Source organism: Ammospiza caudacuta, chromosome 4, assembly GCF_027887145.1.
Source record: "Ammospiza caudacuta isolate bAmmCau1 chromosome 4, bAmmCau1.pri, whole genome shotgun sequence".
In the NCBI taxonomy this organism is placed as follows: Eukaryota; Metazoa; Chordata; class Aves; order Passeriformes; family Passerellidae; genus Ammospiza; species Ammospiza caudacuta.
This window is the reverse complement of record NC_080596.1, coordinates 2,524,755-2,547,864: the sequence shown is the minus strand read 5'-3', so window position 1 is coordinate 2,547,864 and position 23,110 is coordinate 2,524,755. Positions and strand designations below refer to the sequence as shown.

Below are 23,110 nucleotides of genomic sequence, written 5' to 3'. Positions count from 1 at the left end.
AAGGTGGCCAACAGGACACAGACCCTCTGGAAGTTCTTACAGAGGTACTTTCTGCAGGTGCAGTCCGTGTGACTGAATAAAGCACTGCCGCAGAAAGGCACAGATACCTGCTAACCAGGTATTTGTGCCGTCTGCGCCTGTCGCTTCCCTCAGCCTCTGGACATAACGCTAATTACAGCGCGTCTGCCTTCATTGCAAATACTGGCATCGTGTTACTAACATGCTGATTTATAATAAACTTAAAATTTCTTTCGAATCTCTCTTGAGTTTGACTCATTTTTCCAAGCACTTCGGGCGGATAATAACATTGTTAAGTTAGAACTTTGGGGCGAACGTGGCAGGGAGTACAACAAAAAAAAAGGGGGCAGGGGAAGGAAACTGAGCTGAGCATTGCGCCGGTTGCTCACCACTAACATCATTCTAAACTGAAGTTATGTCCTGACTTTGCAACCGTAGCTGGAGGTAGCTCCCAACAGCCGTACCTCGGCACTGCGGAGTCACTTGCTTTCAACTCTGCAGTTTGCAGAAAGGAACAAGGACACTTCCCGGCACTGCAAACGCGCTGAGCTCCCAGCGCTTCCCGAGCTCCCGTCCCAGCACGTGTGGCGGGAGCTCCGCCCACAGCCCGTCACAAAATGGCGGAGGCGGCGCTAGGACCCCGCGGGCGCTCACGCGCCGGGTAGGAGGCGGGTCCCAAAAGGCTCTGTCCCGCCCCCTTGGCCTCCCCTGCTTTTATTGGACAAAAGTGATGTCAATCTCGGGCCTCCGCCTATCGCCAACGCTCATCTTCTGGCCCCGCCTCCCGCGGCCGGGCGCCACTTCTTGGGACGTTGACGGCTGGCGGAGGTGTTTGCAGCGCAGCCCTCCTGGGTTCTGTGGCAGCCGGGCCGCAGCCCCCCGGTGCCGTCGAGCTGGAATTGGAGGGGCAGTTGTACGAGCGGAGCCCGAAGCAGCAGCAGGAGCGGCGGCCGCCCGGCCCCTCGCCGCCGCCGATGGAGGCGAGCCTGACGTGCGCCGTGTGCCTGTCGCTGTTGGAGGAGCCGGTGACGCTGCCGCTGTGCTCGCACAACTTCTGCCGGGGCTGCGTGCTGGAGTGCCTGGCCTCGGCTGAGGCCGCCCGCCTGCAGCAGCTGCAGCGGAACCCGGGCCGGGCCCGTCTCGGCCGCGGGGCGCCGGGGCCGGGGCAGGGCCCGGGCCCGTCCTGCGCCCGGGTGCCTTGTCCTCTGTGCAGGAAGCTGTGCCTGCTGCCCCGCGGCGGCGTGGCCGCCCTGCCCGTCAACACCACCCTGGCCGAGGTGGTCAAGCTCTACCGGTCCGGCGCGGCGGGCGCCGCCACGGCCGGGGAGGCGGCGCTGGGGCCGAAGCCGGGATCCGACCCGCTCTCCCTGCCGGCGTTCGGGGGAAGCTGCCAGAAACATCCGAGCCGGCCGGTGCAGCTCTACTGCCGCATGTGCCGGCAGGCGGGGTGCGGGCAGTGCGTCTCCGAGGAGCACCAGGGCATCTTCCACTCTGTCAACCTCATAGACACGGTGTACCAGGAAGAAAAAGTAAGCGCGGCGCTCCTCCTCCGCTCTGGGGCCTGGCTGGGAGCTTGGGCTGTCCCCCACCGGGCGCGGGTTGTTTTTACTCAGAAACACGGGAAAAGCCGCGGCGTGCTGGGCAGGAGAGAGGCTTGTGCTGCTTTGGGGCAGTAGGGAGTTGTTGGTGGCCTGCCGGGTTGTGCCTTTCCCGGCTGTCAGACTGCATCCAGCGCACACGGGGGACCAGGCAGTATTACAGGAGCAACAGGTCTGAACCCAATTTACCAAAGGGCCTGGAGAGTTATTTTGGAGAGATGTCGGAGGTTTTTTTTGATTCGGGGGGCGAGTGTTGATGTTTGGTTCTGTTATTATTGTTTTTCCAAGTTCAGGAAGATCTAGCAACTCCAAAAAACACCCACTTGTTTATAGGCTCTCTAGCTGTGATAGGTAATTTGGGTCACAGATAATTGCATATTTAGGGATAGATAGTTTGGGTGAGTAATAATAAATGTATAAGCAAGATGCTTTACAGTCTGCATAAGAAGGCAACTGCTTGCCATAATGGTTGGTTGCCTCGTTGTAGAAGTTGTGATTTTTAACAAAATAGGGACTATTTAGGTAGAATGAGCTTTTCATGCCCTGTGCAAGTTGAGATGCAGGGTGGCAATTCTGTTGTGCAGTAATTGAAACTGTGGGGCAGCGATGAGAAGTACAAATATGAAAGTTTAAATACAGTACTGAAGTTGCTTTTACTAAAGTTGCTTTTACACTGATTTTCCTCCTGCCTTTCACATTACCAATTGTATGTCACAAGTGGGAACCAGGGGAAAGCAGACTTTGCACTAAACATATTTAGTAAATAATGTAGTGATTCTGTAAAGATGTAGTGATTCTGAGAAATAAAGGACTCAGTGATAATATTAAACTCAAACTGAAACATATTGATTATGAACAGTTTTCTGTTTTAGCAATGTGAGGCATAAAAAGAAAAAGTGAGCATCACACAGCTTTTTGCCCAATTGGAATAACACCATTAAAACTCATATTGTGATAAATGTATGGGAGGGGAGAGGTTAAAAAAGCCTGAGGAAAAAAATGTTATAGCTCTAAAGTAGTCATTCTATCAATGTGCACTGTAGGTGAGCCTGAGGACCTTACTTTGAGAAACAGCAGAAGAAGGTTTGTGTACTGATCCAGGGTAGATTTTAATGTTATTAAGTGATGCTTTGAATCACAAGCTTTTTTGATATATTGTTCAGAATATCACAGAATTGATAGGGTTCGAAGGAACCTCTGGAGATCATCCAGTCCAAACCCCTGCCAAGCAAGGGTCACCTGGAGCAGGTGACAGAATTGTGACCAGGTGGGGTTTGAATGTCTCAGGAGAGGGAGACTCCACCACCTCCTCAGGCAGCCTGTTGCAGTGCTCTGCCACCCTCAATGTAAAGAAGTTCTTCCTCGTGTTTAGGTGAAACTTCTTGTGGTTTAGTTTATGGCCACTGTTCCTGTCTTTCAGTGGGCACCACTGAAAAGGTTCTGGCACCCTCCTTTTGGCACCTGCCTTTGAGATGTTTATTGTCCAGACTAAACAGGCCCGGCTCCTGCAGTCTCTCCTCATAAAGGAGATGCTCCAGACTCCTGGTCATCCACTGGACCCTCTCCAGTAGCTCCTTGTTTGTCTTGATCTGATTCTAGATAAGCACTGAAAGTATTTATGTTGTGGAATGGATAAAGTTGTAATAAATGTTTCAATTGTCTTGCAGTTAACCTTCTTTAGCACTCTGAAACAAATGAGGATAATGAATGAGAAGCTGGTGAATGAGATCTCAAAACGACCTAATGATGCAGATGTGAGTTACAAGTGCTGGATGTTCTCTGTGTGTCTTTGATTCTCTTCTCAAGGTAGTTTATTCACAGCCTGGAGCATACAGGTGCTCCTTGTGGTGTAGATGTGCTCTGAGCTTACTTAGAGAAGTGACTCTGTGTGGACACTGCTATTGCATTTATATCTGTTCTTGTGCTTGTAGATGACATTGAAAAACGATGTGGAGATAATTGAGCTGAAATTTGGAGAAATTTTCAAAACTCTAGAAGTGAAAAAACAGCAATTACTAGAAGATGCTGGAAATCAAAGAAGTAAAAAAGAGAAGGAATTTCAGATTTGGAAGAAAATGAAAGAAACGCACAAGAAGACCATTGATAATTTTTTGAAGGATTGTGAAAAGCTTGTCCATGAGTGTGATCCTCAGTGTTTCCTGGAGGTAATGGCATTTTGGTTTTGACAGCATTTGTCTAAAGAACTCAAATAGAGCCTGCTGAATTGTAGGTAAGATTATAATCAATCAGGGAAAACCAAGTCAACAAATGAAAAATATAGATTAAAATTACTTAACACTTCGTACTTTTTTGTAACAATGTTTTTCATTTTTAGAAAAGTTTGAAAAAGTTTTATTTGCTGCTTATCAGTGATTTTTACTGTTTGCTTTCCTAAAAAGCTGCATATTGCTGATTTCTGTGATGGTTCTTTGGTGCCTCCAGATAAATGGGACATTAAGTATAGAGTTTGACTGAGTGTGTCTGGTCAAGGACTTGTAAAGGAAAATGTAACTTTTACTTGAAGTAAAAGTAACTCTCACTTTTGGAAAAAATACTGTGATTCCAGTGATTAGTATGTCACTAATCACTGCCACATCTCTCTTTCTCAGCTTACTCCTTTTCTTCCTGCTGTTCCTCCTCCCCCTCCTTTCTTGTCATTCCCCATCCTGTTTTCATCTTCTTGCACCTATGTCTCCTGGTTTGCTTCATATTCTGCCTGTTTCTTCTGTTTCTCTTTTGCCTTCTGTTCTTCCTCCACTTTTGCCTTTGGTTCTTTCTTAACTTCCTCATCTTTTTCCTCCCATTCCTCCTGTTAAATCTATTTCCTCTTTCTGCTGTTTGTTTTCTTTCGCTTTCACCTAGCACCTCCCTGCCTGCCCTCCATAACAGTGCATTGGGTTTTTTGGTGTAAAGATCCGGTGAGATCACCAGGTTTTATAGGGAAGCAGCTCATCCTGTCAGGTCTTTTACTGTTCATTACATGTTCTCTGGGAAGTCTCATGTGACCAGAAGTGCACTGCACTTCTTGCCACCATGATCTGCCTGATTTAAAACTAGAAAACAGCATTTTTAGTAGTATAATAGCATATTGAGAGCACATAGGAGAGCCTTTCCTCTCCATAGTCCTTCATTTGAATGTTTACAAGGATTTGAACTTCTGAAACTGATCAGGTGACAATATTGGCCATAATTTGAGTGTCTTCATTTGGCTCTGAAGGAGATTTTTGTATTTATCACAAAATATTACAAGATAAAAAATTATCATAGACATACTTGTTTAGGTTGGGTTTTTTATGTCTGGTGGGTTTTTTCATGTTATCAGCATTATTTTCTTTAAATCTGTGAAATAAAGATACTTTAGTCTCTGAAGTATTTTGATAAAGCAATAATTTCCTGATAGTTGGAGAAATGCTCATGTCTTACAAATTCTCATTTTATTTATAGGTTGCCTGTGGCTTGAATTCAAGGTATATTTTTTCATGTTTTGTTAGTTCTCTAGTTTTCTTTTAGATTTTTAAGATTAAAAACTAAAAAAATAGCTATATTTGATATCTTAAGCAATTTTAAATGAAAATAGTATTGAGTAATTAAGAGATTATAATACTTTCAGATTTTTGGATGCCCAATATTACAAATTTTAGGGAATGTGTCAAGAATTTGAGTGATGTACTACCTGGGATTAGAGATAATCAAGCTTTTGAATTATCTCCCGAATAAAAAGCAAATATAGAAATTCATTAATACTTGGGGATAAGATATTTTCAGATATCTTATTTAAACTCAGGAACACTGAAGCATGCTTGAAACTTTTACAGAAATCTTTCAGTGTAAGAGAATGTGTGGAGATTCTGCAGTACCTTTGGTTTTGTGTTGGTAGTGCACATACCCTGTAATGTCTTCTAAGAGTTCTTAATTACATTTCTGAGAACCTTTTAGCCTCTGTTTAAGGAAGAATATTGAAAATGGGGTTCTTTAAAATGCATTGTGTTTAAGACTAAAATTAACAGTGCCCTCTGAAAAAGGAGTATAATTCAGATTCAGGCAGTGTACACTAAAGAAAGTGGAGGGTGTAACTTGTTGCTGACCTACCAGCACTACTACTTGCAGTTTTCATTGATTATGAAACCTAATTCAAGTGAACAAGTTCCAAGAAAAAAAACTAGAAAACTTGATTTTTTTTTTATGTGAAGCAGGTATAATTTAGCTAGCATGTAAGCACGAAGAAAAATGTTCAAATTGCATTTTTGCAACATTGGGGGTTTTTTTCTTTTCCAGAATGAAAACTCAGCTTGATGTGATGAATATAGCATCCAACTGGGAAAAACCACCAGTGTATATACCAAAGAAGATAGATATCAAGTCTGTGGTTAATGAAATCTTAGCATTGGAGTTAACACCTGTCGATGCAGGCATTGTTCCAGGTCAGGAAGAAGGACTTAATTAAGACAAGATTTGGGAAGTCTAGAAATCTGGAACTTGTGGATCCAGTTGCTGATAAGCAACCTGCATGGCAAACACATGCAAGAAAGCATCTGAGCAAATGAAATGGATGCTAAATTCATGAGGGGTTTTTAAATGGGTGTTATGAATGTGCTTTCTGTTGCAGGTTCCTAGGCTGTGTGTTGGCAGCCTGCAGCACTTTGGATACCCAGCCAGTAGCGCTGTCAGGAGTGTGTTGCTGAACTAGAGGGGCGTTTGTTGTGGTGTCATGCCAGTGTTGGCTATGCTCACATTAGGTGCCTTTACATCCCAGGAGTAGGTGTGATGTTTTCTGTTAGGCTAGGCATTTCCAGCATTTAAAGTATGTATTACACAGACTTCTTGCTGTATATCACAGAAAATTCAGCAAGGACTGGGGTCTCACTTAAGGCACTATATTTTTATTCTTAAATGGAATCCATTTAGGTGCATAGGAACCTTTCAGTATTTTCTATATTTCATATATTGTTCATCACTATCCTTGTTTTTTTCTAATAGAGCTGCCTTATGAAGGAAATGAGAGCTCAACTCTATTTAAAGATACCTTAAAGCAATGGCAGGACCAGAAGAATATACCCAACACATTTCTTGTAAGTTATTGGCTATGTGTTCTTCAGCATGGTGCTATTTTGTCTGTTGTGGCTTATCAGAATGAAATATGTCTGCTGCAAAATATTTTTCAGCCTGTAACAGGACAGGATGAAGCAGATGGTAGCAGGATCCCTACTCGCTTTATGTCAATATCAGAAATGTCAGCATTTCAAAATATGAGCCATGAGGTATGATTGAACATCAGTTGTAAGTATGGCTAAGTTACTATTTGTTGTGATGGAACTTTCTAAATAAGCTTTTAACATGTTTTTCAGTTTTCTGAGTAGAAAGTTACCCTTACACTTCTAGAATGAAATCTGGCTAGGTATTAAAGCTGTCAGAATTGTACTTGGTTTTTTTGCCTTTAGAAAGCTGAAACTTAATCTTACTGCTGACTTCAAATACTTACTTTTATATTTAATGTGGCTTTTTGAGTCACATCAGTTGCTTTCTAATCCAAATAAACTTCCCTAGTGTCTATTTGAAGAGGTAGTTATCTGCCTGTATTCTGTTTCCTAAAGAATAGAGTTCCATCTTGTAAGAACACATAACAATTTGACATGAAACTGAATTCAATCTCTTTTTTGTTTCATTTAAAATGATGCAGTTATGCAACTAGATTTTTAATTTTTTTTTTTTTACTTACTAGCAGCTGTATGTGGGTGGCTCAGTATTGTTCTGCAGAGAATGATTCCAGTTACAGTTACTGAAACATGGCTGGCAGTGAATCACATTATGCATGTTCTGAGAATACCAGTGGCAGATGAGTGTATTTAAAAGTTGCTTAGGTCCTTTAAATACAGAAAATTTTTTTCTGCATTGTTTTGGAAAATACCTGTTTTCTATTGCTATTAAGAATGCAATTATATATAATAACAAAAGAACAAAACCCCCACCATCTAACTTAATTTCAGATGGCTATTTTTCTTGAGAATTTGTTGCTTAATATCTAAGTTAGTGTTTTTATATATTTTTGGTTTTGATAGGGACTTTAAATACAGTTTTATGTAGTCTTCTCTTTCCAAACCTACTTTGTCATCAGGGTTCTATGTGTATGTTGTTCAATTGTCTTTAAAGCACTTTTTTCTGTAAGGACTTGTGTCCTGTTGCCTTCCAGTAGCAATGGAAAAATACATTAGAATTCTCTAGAATATAGAAAAACTTTTCTTCAGTCTTAGTTATACATGAGTTTTATAACCGCTGAATTCACAAATACCATGTTGGATAATGTGATTTATTTTTTCCTGTAATTGTAGGAGCTACGTTACAAATACTATATGGAACTTCAGAAGCTCACCAATGTGTTTAAGACTCAAAGTTTCCCTGCAAACAAAAAGTATAAATTTGTAACTGCTGAGGCCTTCAAGGATAAGTCCTCAGGAACTTCTTTTGTATCTTCACCTACCAAAGCAAATAAGACAGATAAAATAAAAATGGGAGCCCTGCAAAGAGGAGGTGGCTTTGAAAAAGGAAACTCTCCTGGAAGCAGTGCTCACAGCATCCCATCCACAAGTAATGATGGCTTAAAATTATTTCATGAGGGAAGTGGCCAGGAAGTATCTGGTGTAGCTTTGTCAGAAGCCTCTCCAGACTTGTTAATTAAAGAAAAATGGCCAAGGCAGGCATCAGCAGGTACTGTTTCCAAGGAAATGAATGCAAATTCTGGCACTTTATTGGACTTACAACCAGCAGCAACAGTAGCTGTTACTGTTTCAGCTTCAGAATCTGTAGATGTTTCAGCAGGGAGACCTTCAGGTGTACCTTTTACTTTCAGTGCATCTAACAGCTCATTGCCAAGATTTAGTAAAGACAGAGGTACATTTTCCTTTAAAAAGCAAGACAAGAGGTGTACTTTCCCTCAGTTTTATTTAGGGAAATGTGATAAGCTGGATAAAACCAATAACCAGGATAAATATGGTCCTGAAGCCAAGAACATAGTTTGTGATGCTCCAACAAGTCCTAATTTAGTCTCACCTGAAAGTGAGAAACCACACATTTTGTTTCCCTTTGGTAATTCAGAAAGAGATTGGTTTGCAGGATCGGAAGCTAGCAATTCATGTAAGGTGTTACCATCATCCTCATTTTTCACCCAATCTGAGAAGCCATCTGACAAAACATTATCTCACATGAAGGAAAAAACACCTTGTGCAAAGGAACCTGGAGGATGTGGTACACAGAAATCATCTGTCTTAAGGGAGCAAAAACCTCACACCTCAGAATCCAGCACAGCTGTAGCCTGTGGTACTTCAGACGCCAACACTGGAGCTGGGGTGAATGATGTCTCCAAGACCCCTCTTCTCACCAATAATTGTGTGTTTCCTTTGAAAAGTAACTTTCCATTGCCTTCACCAGTATTTTCATTTGGAGGCATTCTCAGAAATACCTCTGATTTGCTGACTTCTTCTGTGTTTTTTTCTGGAAACAGAACAGAAAAAATTGATAAGGAGAAGATGAAATCTGACAAAACACTTCTAAATCTAGGGAAACCCGTAACTTCAGAGTGTGCAGAGCCTTCTTCTCTTCAGAGCTGTCCAAAATGCGAAGGCTCATGTTTGCCAGCGAACTCATCTGAAAACACTGAAAGTGCAGAAAGGCTTGGTGATGGTAACACTCCTTGTCAGCCTTTATGTTCAGGAGTCCTTCCTGTTGAATATGAGAATGCCTCCTCCTCAACTCAACTCCCTGAAGCAACACAACAACAAAAAATGGTAAAAGATGAAGAAGCTGTTGCTGAAAACAACTGTTCGTGTCCTAGAAGGGAGGATGAACCTGAGCCTGTACAGTGTCAGAGCACAGCTTGTTCTGTTCCTGGCGCGTGCAATGATCCATCTTTAGGAGGTTCTGTGCTTGCAGTAAGTGAGACAGGAGAAATGCTAAGAGACAGCACTTCTGACACTTAGGAGCTAAGTCAAACATCTGTCTCCACTGATACCAGCCATGCATCAGAATATTTTTCTGTTGCTGAAGACAAAATGTCAGGTAGAACAAAATCAAATGTGAAGAGAGACTGAAAAGGAAAATAAGCTGGAATGAAATAAATGCTACTTAACACATTAAAAGGTGGGCATAGTTGTGATTTTACAGCTGTTCTACCCACTTCTCACCAATCAAGGTATATCTGTGTCAGATACATAACTGCTTATGAGCAGTACAATGCAATGAAGTGACTTTTATAGTATAGTCATTATCTCAAGAAACAACCAAAAATGTCATGTCCTGCTCAAGACCAAAGCATAGCCATAGATGCTGCATCTTCAAGAATGCAAACCTTCTGGGGTATGTTTGGGGGATGGGGAGCTGAGGTGTCCCAGAGCGCGAGCTGGGTGAAGCCTCAGTGGCAGGAGGCAGTTAATTGCTGTCTGTGTGCAGCAGCACTTGCACTTAAATGGGTAAGAGAACAGCTGAGAGCATTCACCTCGCAGGCAGGGAGGGAGGAGAGCCACAAAAATAAAGCATATTGAAGGTGTTACTAAAAATTATTTTCCTTATCTCCCCTTGGCTGTTCCTTTTTCTGGGATGTGTTTAATGTATGTTGAAGGTGTAAGTTCAAGTGTAATTTCAATAATTTCTCTTGTGCTTTTGAAATGGAAGCATCATATCAGTGTTCTTGTTACACACTGCAGAAGGGTGTCAGCTACACTTCTGAAGTGCTGCTTTCAGGAAAAAGAAACATCACAATTGAATTTCAGCTCTTTTTGGCAACTGTTGGGGATACTTGGACAGATTAACTTGCTGTTTTATTGAAAGCTTTTGGAGAACCTAGCTTTTAAACCACAAAAACTTTATTTTGACATCTGTGTGTAATAATAAGAAAAAAGCAAAACAGCACTTCTTACTATATATTAATGATTTGGAATTCAAGGAGTTTTTAGTCTGAAAATCAATACACAGTAAGGATATAAAGACCACCTTTTCTACTTTGCTGGCTATTTTGCTGGATCCAAGAAATAACTGCTTTAGTTATTGGAATACACAGACAGAAGCACTGTTTCAGAATAAAGGTCTGTTGTGTTTACTGTTCATGCTTCAGCAAAAGCTGATGCTAGGCTTTAAAGAAATTAATTGTGTATTAGATAGATATGGCAACTGGCAGTATTAAATCAAAATGTAGAATGTTTAATATTTCTTCAGAAGTTTTCACTGGCAACTAGAAAAATCAATCTGCAAATTACCTCTGTAACTCTGTAAGAAAAATATTACTTAAATTCAAATCTCTGCAGTATTTACTAATATATTTACTGTGACATAAAGCTTAGAGAAACCATTCTTCTTTCAGGAAATTTTGACCTAATTTCATTTGTGTTCAGTTCTTGGCCTCAGTTTTTCTGTGGCAGTGCATTCCTTTATTAAATGTGCTGAAAATCATTAAATGTTTCTGCTATTTATCGCAATAATACGACTTTTCTCTCTGCATTACAATAAGGAAGGTGGTGAAAATTCTCTTTATGGTTAGTCTTTTAGTTTTTGATGTGCATCTCTTAAATCTTACTGTATTTCAATATTTCTCCTAAGATTTTTTTTCTGCTGTTATCTCTAGACATTCTTGTCATGTTCTGCATGTGTAAGAGAGAAATGTTAACTCAAATCACTGGAAGACAAAGGCTGACCAAGATGATAATGGCAGTGTCACAGGTGGCAGTTGGTCTCACTCTAACAAAAGCAAGAGAAATTGAACAATTTTAGAGTCAGATGAGGCACCTGTAAAATTCAGTGCCAGAAAGTTGCAGAAAATGTTTGTTTTCTTTTACACTGACAAAAAAACTCCTAATGAGCTAGGGTTAATCAGAAACTAACAAGTTTCTGAAGCTTAACATATTTTCAACTTGTCTTCTGTTAATTTCTGTTATTTCATGAGCGTTTGATAAAGTCTATCTTCCATGCAGATACTTTTTCTCTTAGTGAAAAGACACTCATAAAGCAAATACTACTATATACTACTTTGAAAGTAAAAGTTGTGGGTGTGGGGGTTTGCTCTAGTCCTGGGGCTGCTTTTCAAGCTTTGCTGTCCAAGTGCCTTACAGTGCAGCATTCAGGTTTTACAGGGCAGATCTGGTTCACATAGAAACAAACAAGAAGATCCTTGCCCACTCCCTGGGCCATACTGTGCTGACCCAGAAGGGAGCCCTTCCCCTGTTCCCTGAAAATGCTGTGAGGTACAGAATAACCTCTGGGTCTTGGGCTTGCCTCCTCCTGACTACTGTAAAAATTAACCCTGTCCTGGATGGAAGCAGGACAATTAGTGATCTTGGGTGAACCAGAGCTAATTCAAAGAAATGGGATTCAGAGTTGTCCCTAATGCATATTTGGCTTTTTATCCATAGAGAATACTTACACCACTGTCTTGGTCATCATAAAATTCTGTGTAGCAGTGAGGACTGATGTCAAAGCCTCACTTTCCTAGGTTATCTAAGCTTAGGTATGTGTGTATATTTTTTTTCAGATTATAGGTAAACAAAAAGGCAGTGTTAAAGTGAAGCATTTGTCTGAAAATACTACTGAGGAATTTGCCCTTGCTGGGAAAAAAACCCAAAAACAGACAAAGGAAGATTAAAAAAAAAAAACCCAAAGCACCAAGGAAATAGCATATTTTTCTAAACTCAGTAATTTGTTTTACACAATTGTGTATCTTTCTGACTCCTTAAAATAAAGGGGATAAAAAATTAAGCAATTCTACATATGGCTGAAAAATTTTCTTCATCAAGCTTTGTGATATTGTTATGAAGCCCTCTGTGTATTTCAGATTTTGTAAACTAAATCTGCAGGCCAGTTTGAAAGCTTTTTTAGTGGTTCATGACTATACTACTTGATGATTTAATAGAAACCTTGGAAAGCAATTAAAATAGTTTATTTTATTATAATAGCTGAAGTACTTGTTGAACATGCTTCACAAATGAGCTGAAAGTTTCTAGTGCTGTCCTACTGAGGCTAATCTCTCCAGCTGTCAGAAATGTGATGTTTGTTCAATATATGTCTGAGAGCTATATTAACATATATGTCACTGCCTGGATAAAAGGTGCAACTAAAAGATAAAGTACAACTATTTGGTTTTGTAACTATTAAAAAAAATAAAATTTATTAAAAACGATTGTTTAGTTGACATTAGAGCTGCTTAAATGTCAATATTTAAAGGTTAACTTCCTAAAGTAAACTTTGCATTATTTTGTATTTTTGGTTTAATTATTATTTTATTATTGGTTATTAGCTAAAGCTTTATTCTGAAATTGTATTTGATAACTCAGATCTAGTAACTTTCTAACATAAAGACTGATGGTCTGTGTGGTAAGACTGTTAAGTACTGGTGCTTTGGTAAGTTTTCATTCTTCAGCTAACATAGTTCAGTTTCCCTTTATAGTTTTCTTCCAGCTGTTTAAATGGCAGTAGAACATTCTTATTTGGATCATTGCAGTTCACTTAGACTTGCTTTGGTTTAATAAAAACAAAGGAGCATTGTTCCCTTTTAAGTTTCTTTAAAAGTGAAGTATATATTGTATTCTAAAAAATTTATTACACCCAATAGATTTAGTAAGCAGTGAAAAATCCTTGAATGCATAGAAAGCGTGTTTAACCTGAAGAAAGAAAAAAATCATTCATTTAACTTGAAGAAAAAAAAAATCAAATAGATATGCACTTGAACTGTTTCATTGTTAATAAACCCTGGTGTGTAGGTAGAGTAAGGATGAAGAGAGTATTTGATATGACCTCAAATACTGAAACAGTAGTTCCCTGGGATCACTGCAGAGAAGCTATAAGCTTAAACTAATAATGCTGCAGAGGCTCGTGTTTCTATAATTATATTGAGCATATAAGACTCATGAGTAGTATTAGAAAAGATAATTTATTAATATTATATTGAGAACATGGTATCAACTGTTTGAATAACCTGTTGCAAAGCTAAACTGGAACAGTGCAGGCAAATTTGCTGGCTAAATTGAGCAGGAGATTGTGTGAGCTTTCTATCAATGATGAAGACCCTATGTTTTGCAAAAAGGACCCCTAATTACTGAAAAGTAACTTAATAAACTCAGTTCCTAGTAGTTAAGAATGCCACGTGGGTTTTTATTAATACAGGCAATATTTGTTGAAATACTGGAAACATAGAAGATTTTGGACTGGAAAGGATGTTAAGGGCCATCTAGTCAGTCACCTGGGTTGGTGCAGTCTTAGGCACACATCCAGGCTGAGCAAAACATGGATTGAGCCCTGCAGAGAAGCACTTGGGGGGTGATGGTTGATAAAAAACTGGACACAAGCCCAGAAAGCCAATGGTATCCTGGGCTGCATCAAGAGAAGTGCAGCCAGCAGGTCAAGGGAGCTGATTCTCCTCTTCAACTCTGTTCTTGTGAGACCCCACCTACAGTAGAGCATCCAGCTGTGGTATCCCCAATAGGAGAAGGACATGGAGCTGTTGGAGCAAATCCAAAGAAGGGCCATGAAGTTGTTAAGTGGAGTGGATCACCTCTCCTATAAATACAGGCTGAGAAAGTTGGGTCTGTTCAGCCTGGAGAAGAGACAGTCATGTGGAGAACCCACTGCAACCTTCCAGTATCTGAAGGAGGCCCACAGGGAAGCTGGAGAGGGACACTGTCAGGAAATATAGTCATGGGACCAGGGGAATGGCTTCAAACTGCAATAGTTGGTTTTGATTAGGGAGAAATGCATTACTGTAAGGGCAGTGAAGCACTGGAACAGGATGTCCAAAGAAGTGGAGGATGCCCAGTCCCTTGAAAGTCTTCAAGACTAGATTGGATGGGACTTTGAGCAACCTGGTCTAGTGGAAAGTGTCCCTGCTTATGGCAGGGGGTTGAAAAAAGATAATCTCCAAGGTCCCTTTCAAGCCAGGCCATTACAGAATTCTGTAGTCTCAACTCCCCTGTGGGCACGGACATCTTTCACTAGGCCAGTTCAAGGGCTGTCTCGGGGCTCTGCCTTGGGACTGGGGCAATTGCAGTACCTTTAGCAATGACACCCAGGGGCACTGAGCACCCCCACATTTGCAGGGGACGGGAAGCTGAGCAGGGCAGGGGCACCAGGGGATGATGGCATCATCCAGAGGCACCTGGACAAGCTTAAGAAGTGAGACGAGAACCTCATGAGGTTCCACAAGGCCAGGTGCCAAGTGCTGCACCTGGGCCAGTGCAATCCCTGAGTCACAGATTTTTCCAGATCAGAAGAGACTTCCAAATCCCTCATTTTAGTCCTCCCACCATCTCCAGAACCAGCTCTTGGTTGGCCCTTGGGGCTTTCCTGTGCCCTTGCCCACTTGCAGGAGTGCTGGCCAGAGGGGAGCACACACAGCCTGTGCCTCCTCCACAACCCTTGTGGGCAGCATGTCCGGCCGTCATGCATGGGCTCCACTGGGGAACGTCTTTCCAGAGCAAAGAAATCAACTGCTGTAGCAATTATAGCAATCTATACCTGTGTGATGCCTTGGCCAGTTTCTCCTGACCTCTACCACTGTGTAATAAGAATTCCTTGTGGTGTTAAATCTAGGTCTAAAGGGGAGTCATATTTTCAGTGTAGTGTTCCAAAGAAAAAAATGTGAGGATGTTTTGCTCCATCCTGCGTCACTGAACAATACAGAATTTAATATAAGTAGCCAAAAGGATAGGATTATTTTCAGCCTGGAGCATGCCAGTGTTCCATCCATATAGATATAGGCATCAGTAAGCTACATTTACACTTGCAGCTGATGAGCAGCAGAGGGAGGAAGAGCTGCAATTTGTAAGCTGTTTAGTTTTCCGTGTTCAGTCTAACACTGTAAGTATTATCTACTTTGTTGGTATTTTCTGTTTTCTCCTTCTTTTATTTGGAATCTTAGAGTAAATTGGAGATTTCTTCTTTCCTCTTAGCACTATCTCTTTACTGTAGTAACGATCATAAAAAAATTAGAATACAATACAGTGTATTAGTTTTCTAGATTTAATATAGCTATATAATCTTGGAAACCTCTTCAAAATGGCAACAAGAACTAGTGCTGAATCCACAGGTCAAAGGGTGATGTTATGTCACTAAGAAACACATTTTTTATTTCCATTTGTCTAACAGCCATTGGGCAGCAGAAGATTAATAGTATGTAAATGGCCTGTTATGGACCAAAGAGTTTTCATCATTTATGTAGTTTGTGTCCAACTCCTTGCCCTGTGCAGGACAATCCATTAATCACACCATGTGCCTGAGAGCATTGTCCAGATGCTTCTGTACTCAGACAAGGCTTAGTGCTGTGCCCCCTTCCCTGAGAAGCCTGTTCCAGTGCTCAGCCACTTCCAGCTGTGGAACCTTTTTCTGATATCCAGCCTAAACCTGCCCTGACTCAGCTTCCTGGTGTTTCCTTGAATCCTGTTCCAGGTCACCACAGAGAAAACATCAGTGCCTGGCCCTTCACAAGGAAGCTGTACTCTGCAGTGGGGTCTCTCCTCAATCTCCTTTCCTCCAGGCTGAACAGACCAAGTGATCTCAGTTTCTCAGTTACTTCACATACAGCTTCCCTTCCAGACCCTTCAATGTCTTGTTGCCATCCTCCTGACTTTCTCTAATGGCTTAATGTCTTTTTTATATTGTGGCACCCAAAACTGCACACAGTGCTCGAGGTGAGGCTGTCCAGAGCAGGACAATCCCTCCCTTGCCTGGCTGGCCATGCTGTGCCTGATGCACCCCAGGACAGGGATGGCCTCCTGGCTGCCAGGGCACCATGACTCACGTTCAATTTACCATCAACCAGGACCCCCAGGTCTCTTTCCACAGTGCTGCTCTCCAGACTCTCATTCCTCAGCAATCACAAAATAGCAGTGCATCACCTGCAGCAGGTCCTGCTCTCCTTGGCTACCACTGCTGTGGGGCATTACTGAGCAGGAGGGGCCATCACACCCAGTGGATGCATACCTCAGTCAGGGACCTTTTTACATCTTACTGTTCATCCTGTGAAGAACACGCGTTCATCATCATTGCTAGGAATTTAATAGAATGTACTGAGATGTGCGAGCTTGACATAACAAGTACACCCTCAAAAAGCACAATATGGGTCTATTGTGTACCTTAGCATGTTGAAGCATTCTTTCCTCTTCTGCTACTCAGCTGGCCCAACGTAATCTACAATATACCCATTGAGAAAAATAACTTCTCACAAGTCCCAGCTGATGCCAAGCTGATGAATTGCTGTTATGCCTAGAAAACTCCTAAGATACAGAATATGCCTCTTTCACAAACTAATTTCATTGAAGTGATCTGAGCTGCACACAAAACTCTTAGTATGGAAACATTACCATTACAGAAGGCAAAGTTTATTAGAATGTTCTTCTCTAATCTTCACAGAGTTAATTCCTGCTATCCCCTCCAAAGAAACCACAAAAATATGGACATTTACCTTATTGATGGATTGTTCTTTCCACAGCTGAAACCAGACATTTCTGCACTACATTTCACAGAATTACTTTGGCATGTTTCCAGGAAAACCTTTACCTTATTTATTCCAGACCTAAAATTGTGTTTATTTTGGTTGTCAATGCAAAGCTTTTTCAATTGTTTCCACTTTTTTTCCCTATTCTTCTTTTATCCTTTTCTGATTTTGTTCAAGGATTTTGCTTTTGAATTCTATTGATTGATCAAATTACATATTAATTATTTATGCAATTTTAGCTGAGAAATGCTAAATGTCTTCCATAAATTCCAAGTTCATTGCTTTATAAACCTGATTTATGTTTTCCATTTTCTCTCACATAAGATATTTACAAAACAAATCATAGTAAATGCATATAGCACCAGCAGTAACCCAGTGGTAATGAAACATATCAAAACACCATGAAGAAAACATGTGCAAGGATGAAATTATATTAAGGCTTTGGGAACTCTTGATTTTTGAGTAAAAGGATGCAAATGTACTTTACCAGACAAGTAGGTTAATAAAAAACCCACACAGAGCAGCAGAGATATTAAACTGATTACTTCATATATTCAGTCTAAAATACTTTTTCTATTGTGTTACTCAAAGTTTTATAAACAAATGTATATGTTTTCACTCTGTATCAGCTACTACAAAAAAATATGACATTTAGAATAAACAACCATTTAAAAAGAAAAAGATTAATCACTCATTTGAAAATTAATAATAATAATGATGATGATGATGATGATGATGATGATACCTAAAGCGCTGATTCCCTCGTATGCATTTGCCATTCCTCTGTCCCGTCCCATTTTGTGAGTATTACCCAAGAAGCAAAGTACCCAAAGTTCTACCTACATAATAGTGTGAACAGCCCCACCTTTAGGCCTCTACTCCCATAATAGAGGCTTAAAGGATGGGATTGTCTACACTATTAAGAAATGCTCTGGAAAGCATTCACTACTAATAAGAAATGCTCTGAAAAGATGTGAGGGCTGCAAGCTCAGTGAAGGGCCAATACTGACCCTTTGTTATCACTATGCATCACTAAACAAACACCAGATTGAAGAGATTTATGATGAATGCTTGTTAACATTTTGAACTGTACTTCGGAGGAAATGTGTGTCTGGGTGTATTAAATAACAATCATTCAGATGCCAGTGTACAAGGCAGAACTTAAAAACCAAATTCAACTTACACAGAGATCATATGATGAAACACTAGTTTGTGGAACATACATCGTGCAATTTAACTAAAAGTTAAATTTCAAACAGGCTTAGCAAGCTCTCCATATAGTCATGTCCAAGTATCTCTTTATTCCATCTTTATTCATGCAAGGTACAGGAATAATATCAAGGCTGAAATCAAACATTCAGAAATCAAATAATGATGAAGGGAAAGGCTTTGTCATGTAAACCTTATGCAGCCTCTACAGGACCTTAGCAGTGAGGCAGAAATCCAGTCTGTACAACTATGAGTCTGAACAAATGTACAGTCTGCTTTCAAAGCTGTTACATTTAGGAACTTGAAAGACTTGTGCAAGGACTGAAGTGTGTACTAGAAAGGCGTTAGCTTCTACTCGACTTAAAATTGATGAAAATTTAAAGTATTTAGTTCAAAACATTTTCAAAGTTACCAAAACAGTAGTAAAGTATCAAAACAATGATGTCGACTCTAATAATAGTGAAATACTTAGAATAAAAGCTCTATATTAATCACTAACCAAAAAAAGGAGTTTAGATAAAAGGACTTTCCTTAAACCCTATGAAAGTTTGATACAGACAAAAGAGAATCAGCTTCCTTCCTGGATTTCTGATGGGACATTTTTGGTGAAACTCGCTTAATAACTGCTCTATTTCCTCTCCAAGAAAATTTATTAGAAAATTCTTTGCACTTTTATTTTCACCTTGATTTTCAAAATATACTAATTTTTCTTACAACTTTAAACTGTGAGATTGTCCTTATCATTTCCTTTTTGAAAACAAACTGTAGATGCCATCACTGTCACCTCTCAGTTCATGTAGGATTTTTAGAAGGGGTGATTTATCTCCACATAAATATTTTGTGTATATTTGTAAGGAAAAAAATCTTATGAGCTTTATTATTTTATTATTATTTATTACTTTAAATACCTTTATACATTAAGTCAATGAACTTTGAAAGATGGAAACTAACAATTGTTAAAAGTTTTGTCACATTATATTTACTAATTTACTTCATAAGGGTTTGAAGCAATGGACAGCAACAACCCTAAGCATAGTCTCTGACATCTCTTCTGTGCAATTCCCAAAACTGCAAACTCACTCTCACCAGTACAAGTGCACAGAAAAATGAAGAGTATCAAACCTGGCTATGCGGAAAACCCTTGGGACTTTAACCCCTTCACTGCTTGTTGGAATATTGCACCATCCATTCAATTTGTAGAACAAGGTAAGGAAAGAGTTCTTGGTCAAACACAGCTAAATGTTTTCAAAAGAGAGGTGCTAACTTCTATGGGATTCTGAGGTAATTGACTCTTATGTTTAAAAACTCACAGACAGCATTTCCCAAGGCAAAGCTTAAGATGTTGATGATTCCTGAGAGTCACTCACAAGACTGGTTTCAATTTAGGATTTAAAATGAATACTGCAGGAAAATGCTATGAGAAACAGAGATGAGAATGTTGTATTGGTTTGTTTATGTAGATGCTATATATCAACTGATCACGAAACTGCAAGATATTCTCATACAGTAAGTACAAGTATGTCAAAATAATACAATTTTTGTGTTTGCTAATTCCTGAATACAGTGTATTTACATATTGTAGCTGTAATATAATTTTTCACTTATATATATAATTATTATGTATTTAATACATGTATTATATAGTAATTATTATTTCAGTTCCATATAAAATATATCTAACACCTCTTCTAAACCTGCTTATAGCAACACAAACTTTAACTCTCCAGACTGTTTGGATCTGAGAGTGGAAACAAAGGGAATTAAACAGCTTGTTGTTTGGTTTGTTTTGGTTAGATCACCCTTCCTTCTCTCTTGGTATATAAAGAAAAACCTAGATTGGTTGGTTCTGTTGGATCCTAATCTTGCCCACCAGATATGCCTGTATTTCTATCTGTACCACATGTGCAGCTGTACAGTTAATGCTTTTGCAAAAGCTTTTCAGTAACAGATTTATTGCCTAAATTCTCTGGGTTACAGCCAGGTTTTACCATTGCCCAAATTTCAAAGCAAATAATATATGTACTACGTTGTTCATATAGCATCTTAGAATTTTAGAGTCTTTTGGGGTAGTATTACAAAAATCTCCTCTTTCATCTGCCAGGTTCTTTGGATTTAGTCAGGTTTTGATGACAAAGCCAGAAATTGTATTCCAAAGAGTTTGAAAGTGGTGTTTCCAGTAATCCTTTTAGATGAATCATTGTTTCAGTGGCTCTCTCAGTTGTCTCAATCATGCTTTTAACTCTCAAATGTGTACTTGCATGATCATTAAAGGATGGTTGTCCTGGCTGTCTAGACTGTTTCCTCCCAGATCTGCATTCTTTCTCTGACTTGGTGAATATTTTGCATGATTATCAGTGACATTTCACTTTTTACAGAGAATTCATTAGTTCACTGATCCATCAGTCTGACTCCCTTTTCTTGACTAATACCACCAGGCTCATGTAAGGACCAGAAGACTGCTGTGTGAAGAACCACTGAAACTCAAATGACATCTCATTCATCAACTATGAAATACATTAATTTAAAATGAATTTTTCCTACTTTGATACAACAAAAACCAATACAAGGTCCACACCTGATGCTGGAGAATTTAAAGCATGTAAAAACATATCTTTAAATAAAGATAAGATGTGTGCACATCTTGTCATGCACTTTTCATGTTTGATGGTGAGTAGAAATTATCATGTTTTGTCTGAAATATATTTTTTAATGATTTTTCATCACTGCCTTCTAAATGTACTCAATTTGCCTCTGCAATGTATTTTTTTTCACCAGAAATAATCACCCTTTAGGAAAAAGAAAAAGCTGGATGCTGTCTAAACAGAGATGGTGTTTGACAGCTTGTTTAACTTAAAAAAATTCTGACTGTCAATTTTTCCAATCCATCAAAGCCAAAGTATCAGGATTGTACCCCAGCAATGTTTAGTCACTGTCTCTGAAGCTGTTTATGAGAGATGGACTTATGAATACAAGATCAGTACTCTGTCCAAGTTCTAATTTTTGCTTTTGACAGAACCAGTGGATTCAATTTTGAGGTCCAAACTCTAGAAATTGAATCCAAAATGAAGACATACAAGCATTCTCAGTGCTGTCACACAAGTTGTCATTGCCACTGAAAGGCTCCTTCTTCTCTCACAAGCTTGGAGGCCTACTTTGTATCATTCCTAAAAGCACCTATTTTTAAAAACAGTTTGTTTGCTACATGATTTCTATCTAAAAGGAAATTTTTAATATATAATGCAATAATACATTTCTGTTTGAAGCACACAGACTCTTTAAACACAAGAAAACCCACCTGGTTTTAGTTTTAAGGTGTTAAACTTTTGCTATGGTAGAACATGCCCCTCCCAAATTCTAAATGCAGGCAATTGTATTTTCAACCAACATGAATCAGTTCTTTGTCTGATCTCTTTTCATTTCACAACAGAAAGAGAGAAAGGAAAAATTCTGTTATATTTTTACATGGTATAGCTTATCATAAAACAAGAAGAAAGTTGCTGTTGCTTGTCTGTGTGTAATTCACCACGTCTGCAATATTTCTGCCACCACCTTTTTCAGCACCTGTCTGTTGGCCAATCAGAAAAAAGCAAAAGGCCTGAAGTCTCTCCAACTCCAGGGAAACTCTTTCCAAAAATATCCCCAAGCTAAGTGTCTCCCTAATAGGAGCTACTGACTGACAAATCTCTCAGCAGTTCGTTCTAAATAGCCAGCTGTGTTTTAACTTTTTTTTTTTTTTAATTTAGTTCTACTGAAGCTAACAGTGGAAGTAATCAGCTGTTCCATGTTCCTCCTTCAGCATTCATTCCTCTTTCCAGACGTATGGATGTCACATTCCTGCACATTTGTCTTTGTTAGTGCTGTGACTCTGGCAGGAATACACAGCTGTCTACCCCTATCTGGCATCAGACATGTTTTTTGGTGGCAGGTGGAGTCTTCCTACAGCAATACATTCGGCATAATCAAAAGACAGCATGCAATAGCTGCTACAAAGGTAAAGATGAAAAAAGGAGAAAGAAGTAAATATTTATTTTCCTACAGATCAGCATCTCACATTTTGTTGAAAGGAGCACATTCCATTTTCAAAGTTAATCCCCTTGTAAAGAAAGAAGCTTTTATCTGGTATTGAACTTCAGCTCTGTCTGTGCCTGCTCAGATCAAACACATTTCACATGCTAAGAAGGAATCCAAATACATGACTGGCTGTGAATATAAACATGTAAAATATGCACTGTAGGCTTGCAGCTAAAATTGATCTAATAGAGATCATTTTCCTCACGAAGAGGAAAATCTAAATCTTAGCACATACAACATTAAAGGATGACATGTGATGCTATAAAGCATTTTTTTCACTCCCCAGCTGTGGGAATTTTATGATATGCATAAGTGCAAGTAGTTCGTATATAAAAGAAAAAATCAGCTCTGTTTGAAATATAATCTTCACAGAGGTACAGGTAATATCTAATGTGAATAGGACTGCAGCACTTAGAATTAAGCAGTTCCATACTCTGCATAGAGGGGTGAGTAACTTTTCAGATACAGCACAGGTAGTTATAACACATGTAATTAATTTGAAAATAAAAGAGTTGGTAAAGCCATAATGAATATGACTAACATGTACAACATACAGGACAAAATCCACTCAGAGAAGAGTAACACTTAAAGCATTTAAGTTAAACAAAACTGGGCAGAATTAGAACTAAGGTCTTGTATATGGACTTCCTAAAAGAAAATTTTAAGAAAGAGACTAGTGTTAACTTTGCTTTGCAGAGTCAGGAAAAAAATTAACTGTCTAACATTAACAGGTTGCTTTTCTTTTTTCAAA

At 39.5% G+C, this 23,110-nt stretch overlaps 1 protein-coding gene across 1 annotated transcript; it reads left to right on the top strand.

The window, feature by feature from the left end:
- The first annotated feature begins 992 nt into the window (after nt 1–992).
- On the top strand, nt 993–13,674 carry LOC131556962 (uncharacterized). Its single transcript, XM_058803920.1, has 8 exons — nt 993–1,547; nt 3,284–3,370; nt 3,548–3,781; nt 5,061–5,083; nt 5,892–6,037; nt 6,594–6,685; nt 6,779–6,874; nt 7,943–13,674. Exons 1-8 carry the CDS (start codon nt 993–995, stop codon nt 9,584–9,586), a joined length of 2,877 nt encoding a protein of 958 aa, XP_058659903.1. The 3' UTR covers nt 9,587–13,674.
- The last annotated feature ends 9,436 nt before the right edge of the window (nt 13,675–23,110 follow it).

Bases quoted from the DNA above. Each gene is read 5' to 3' on its own strand.
- LOC131556962 (XM_058803920.1), top strand. From the start codon at position 993: ATGGAGGCGAGCCTGACGTGCGCCGTGTGCCTGTCGCTGTTGGAGGAG. The intron at 3,371-3,547 runs GTGAGTTACAAG...TTGTGCTTGTAG, and splicing joins AACGACCTAATGATGCAGAT to ATGACATTGAAAAACGATGT. The intron at 3,782-5,060 runs GTAATGGCATTT...TTTTATTTATAG, and splicing joins ATCCTCAGTGTTTCCTGGAG to GTTGCCTGTGGCTTGAATTC.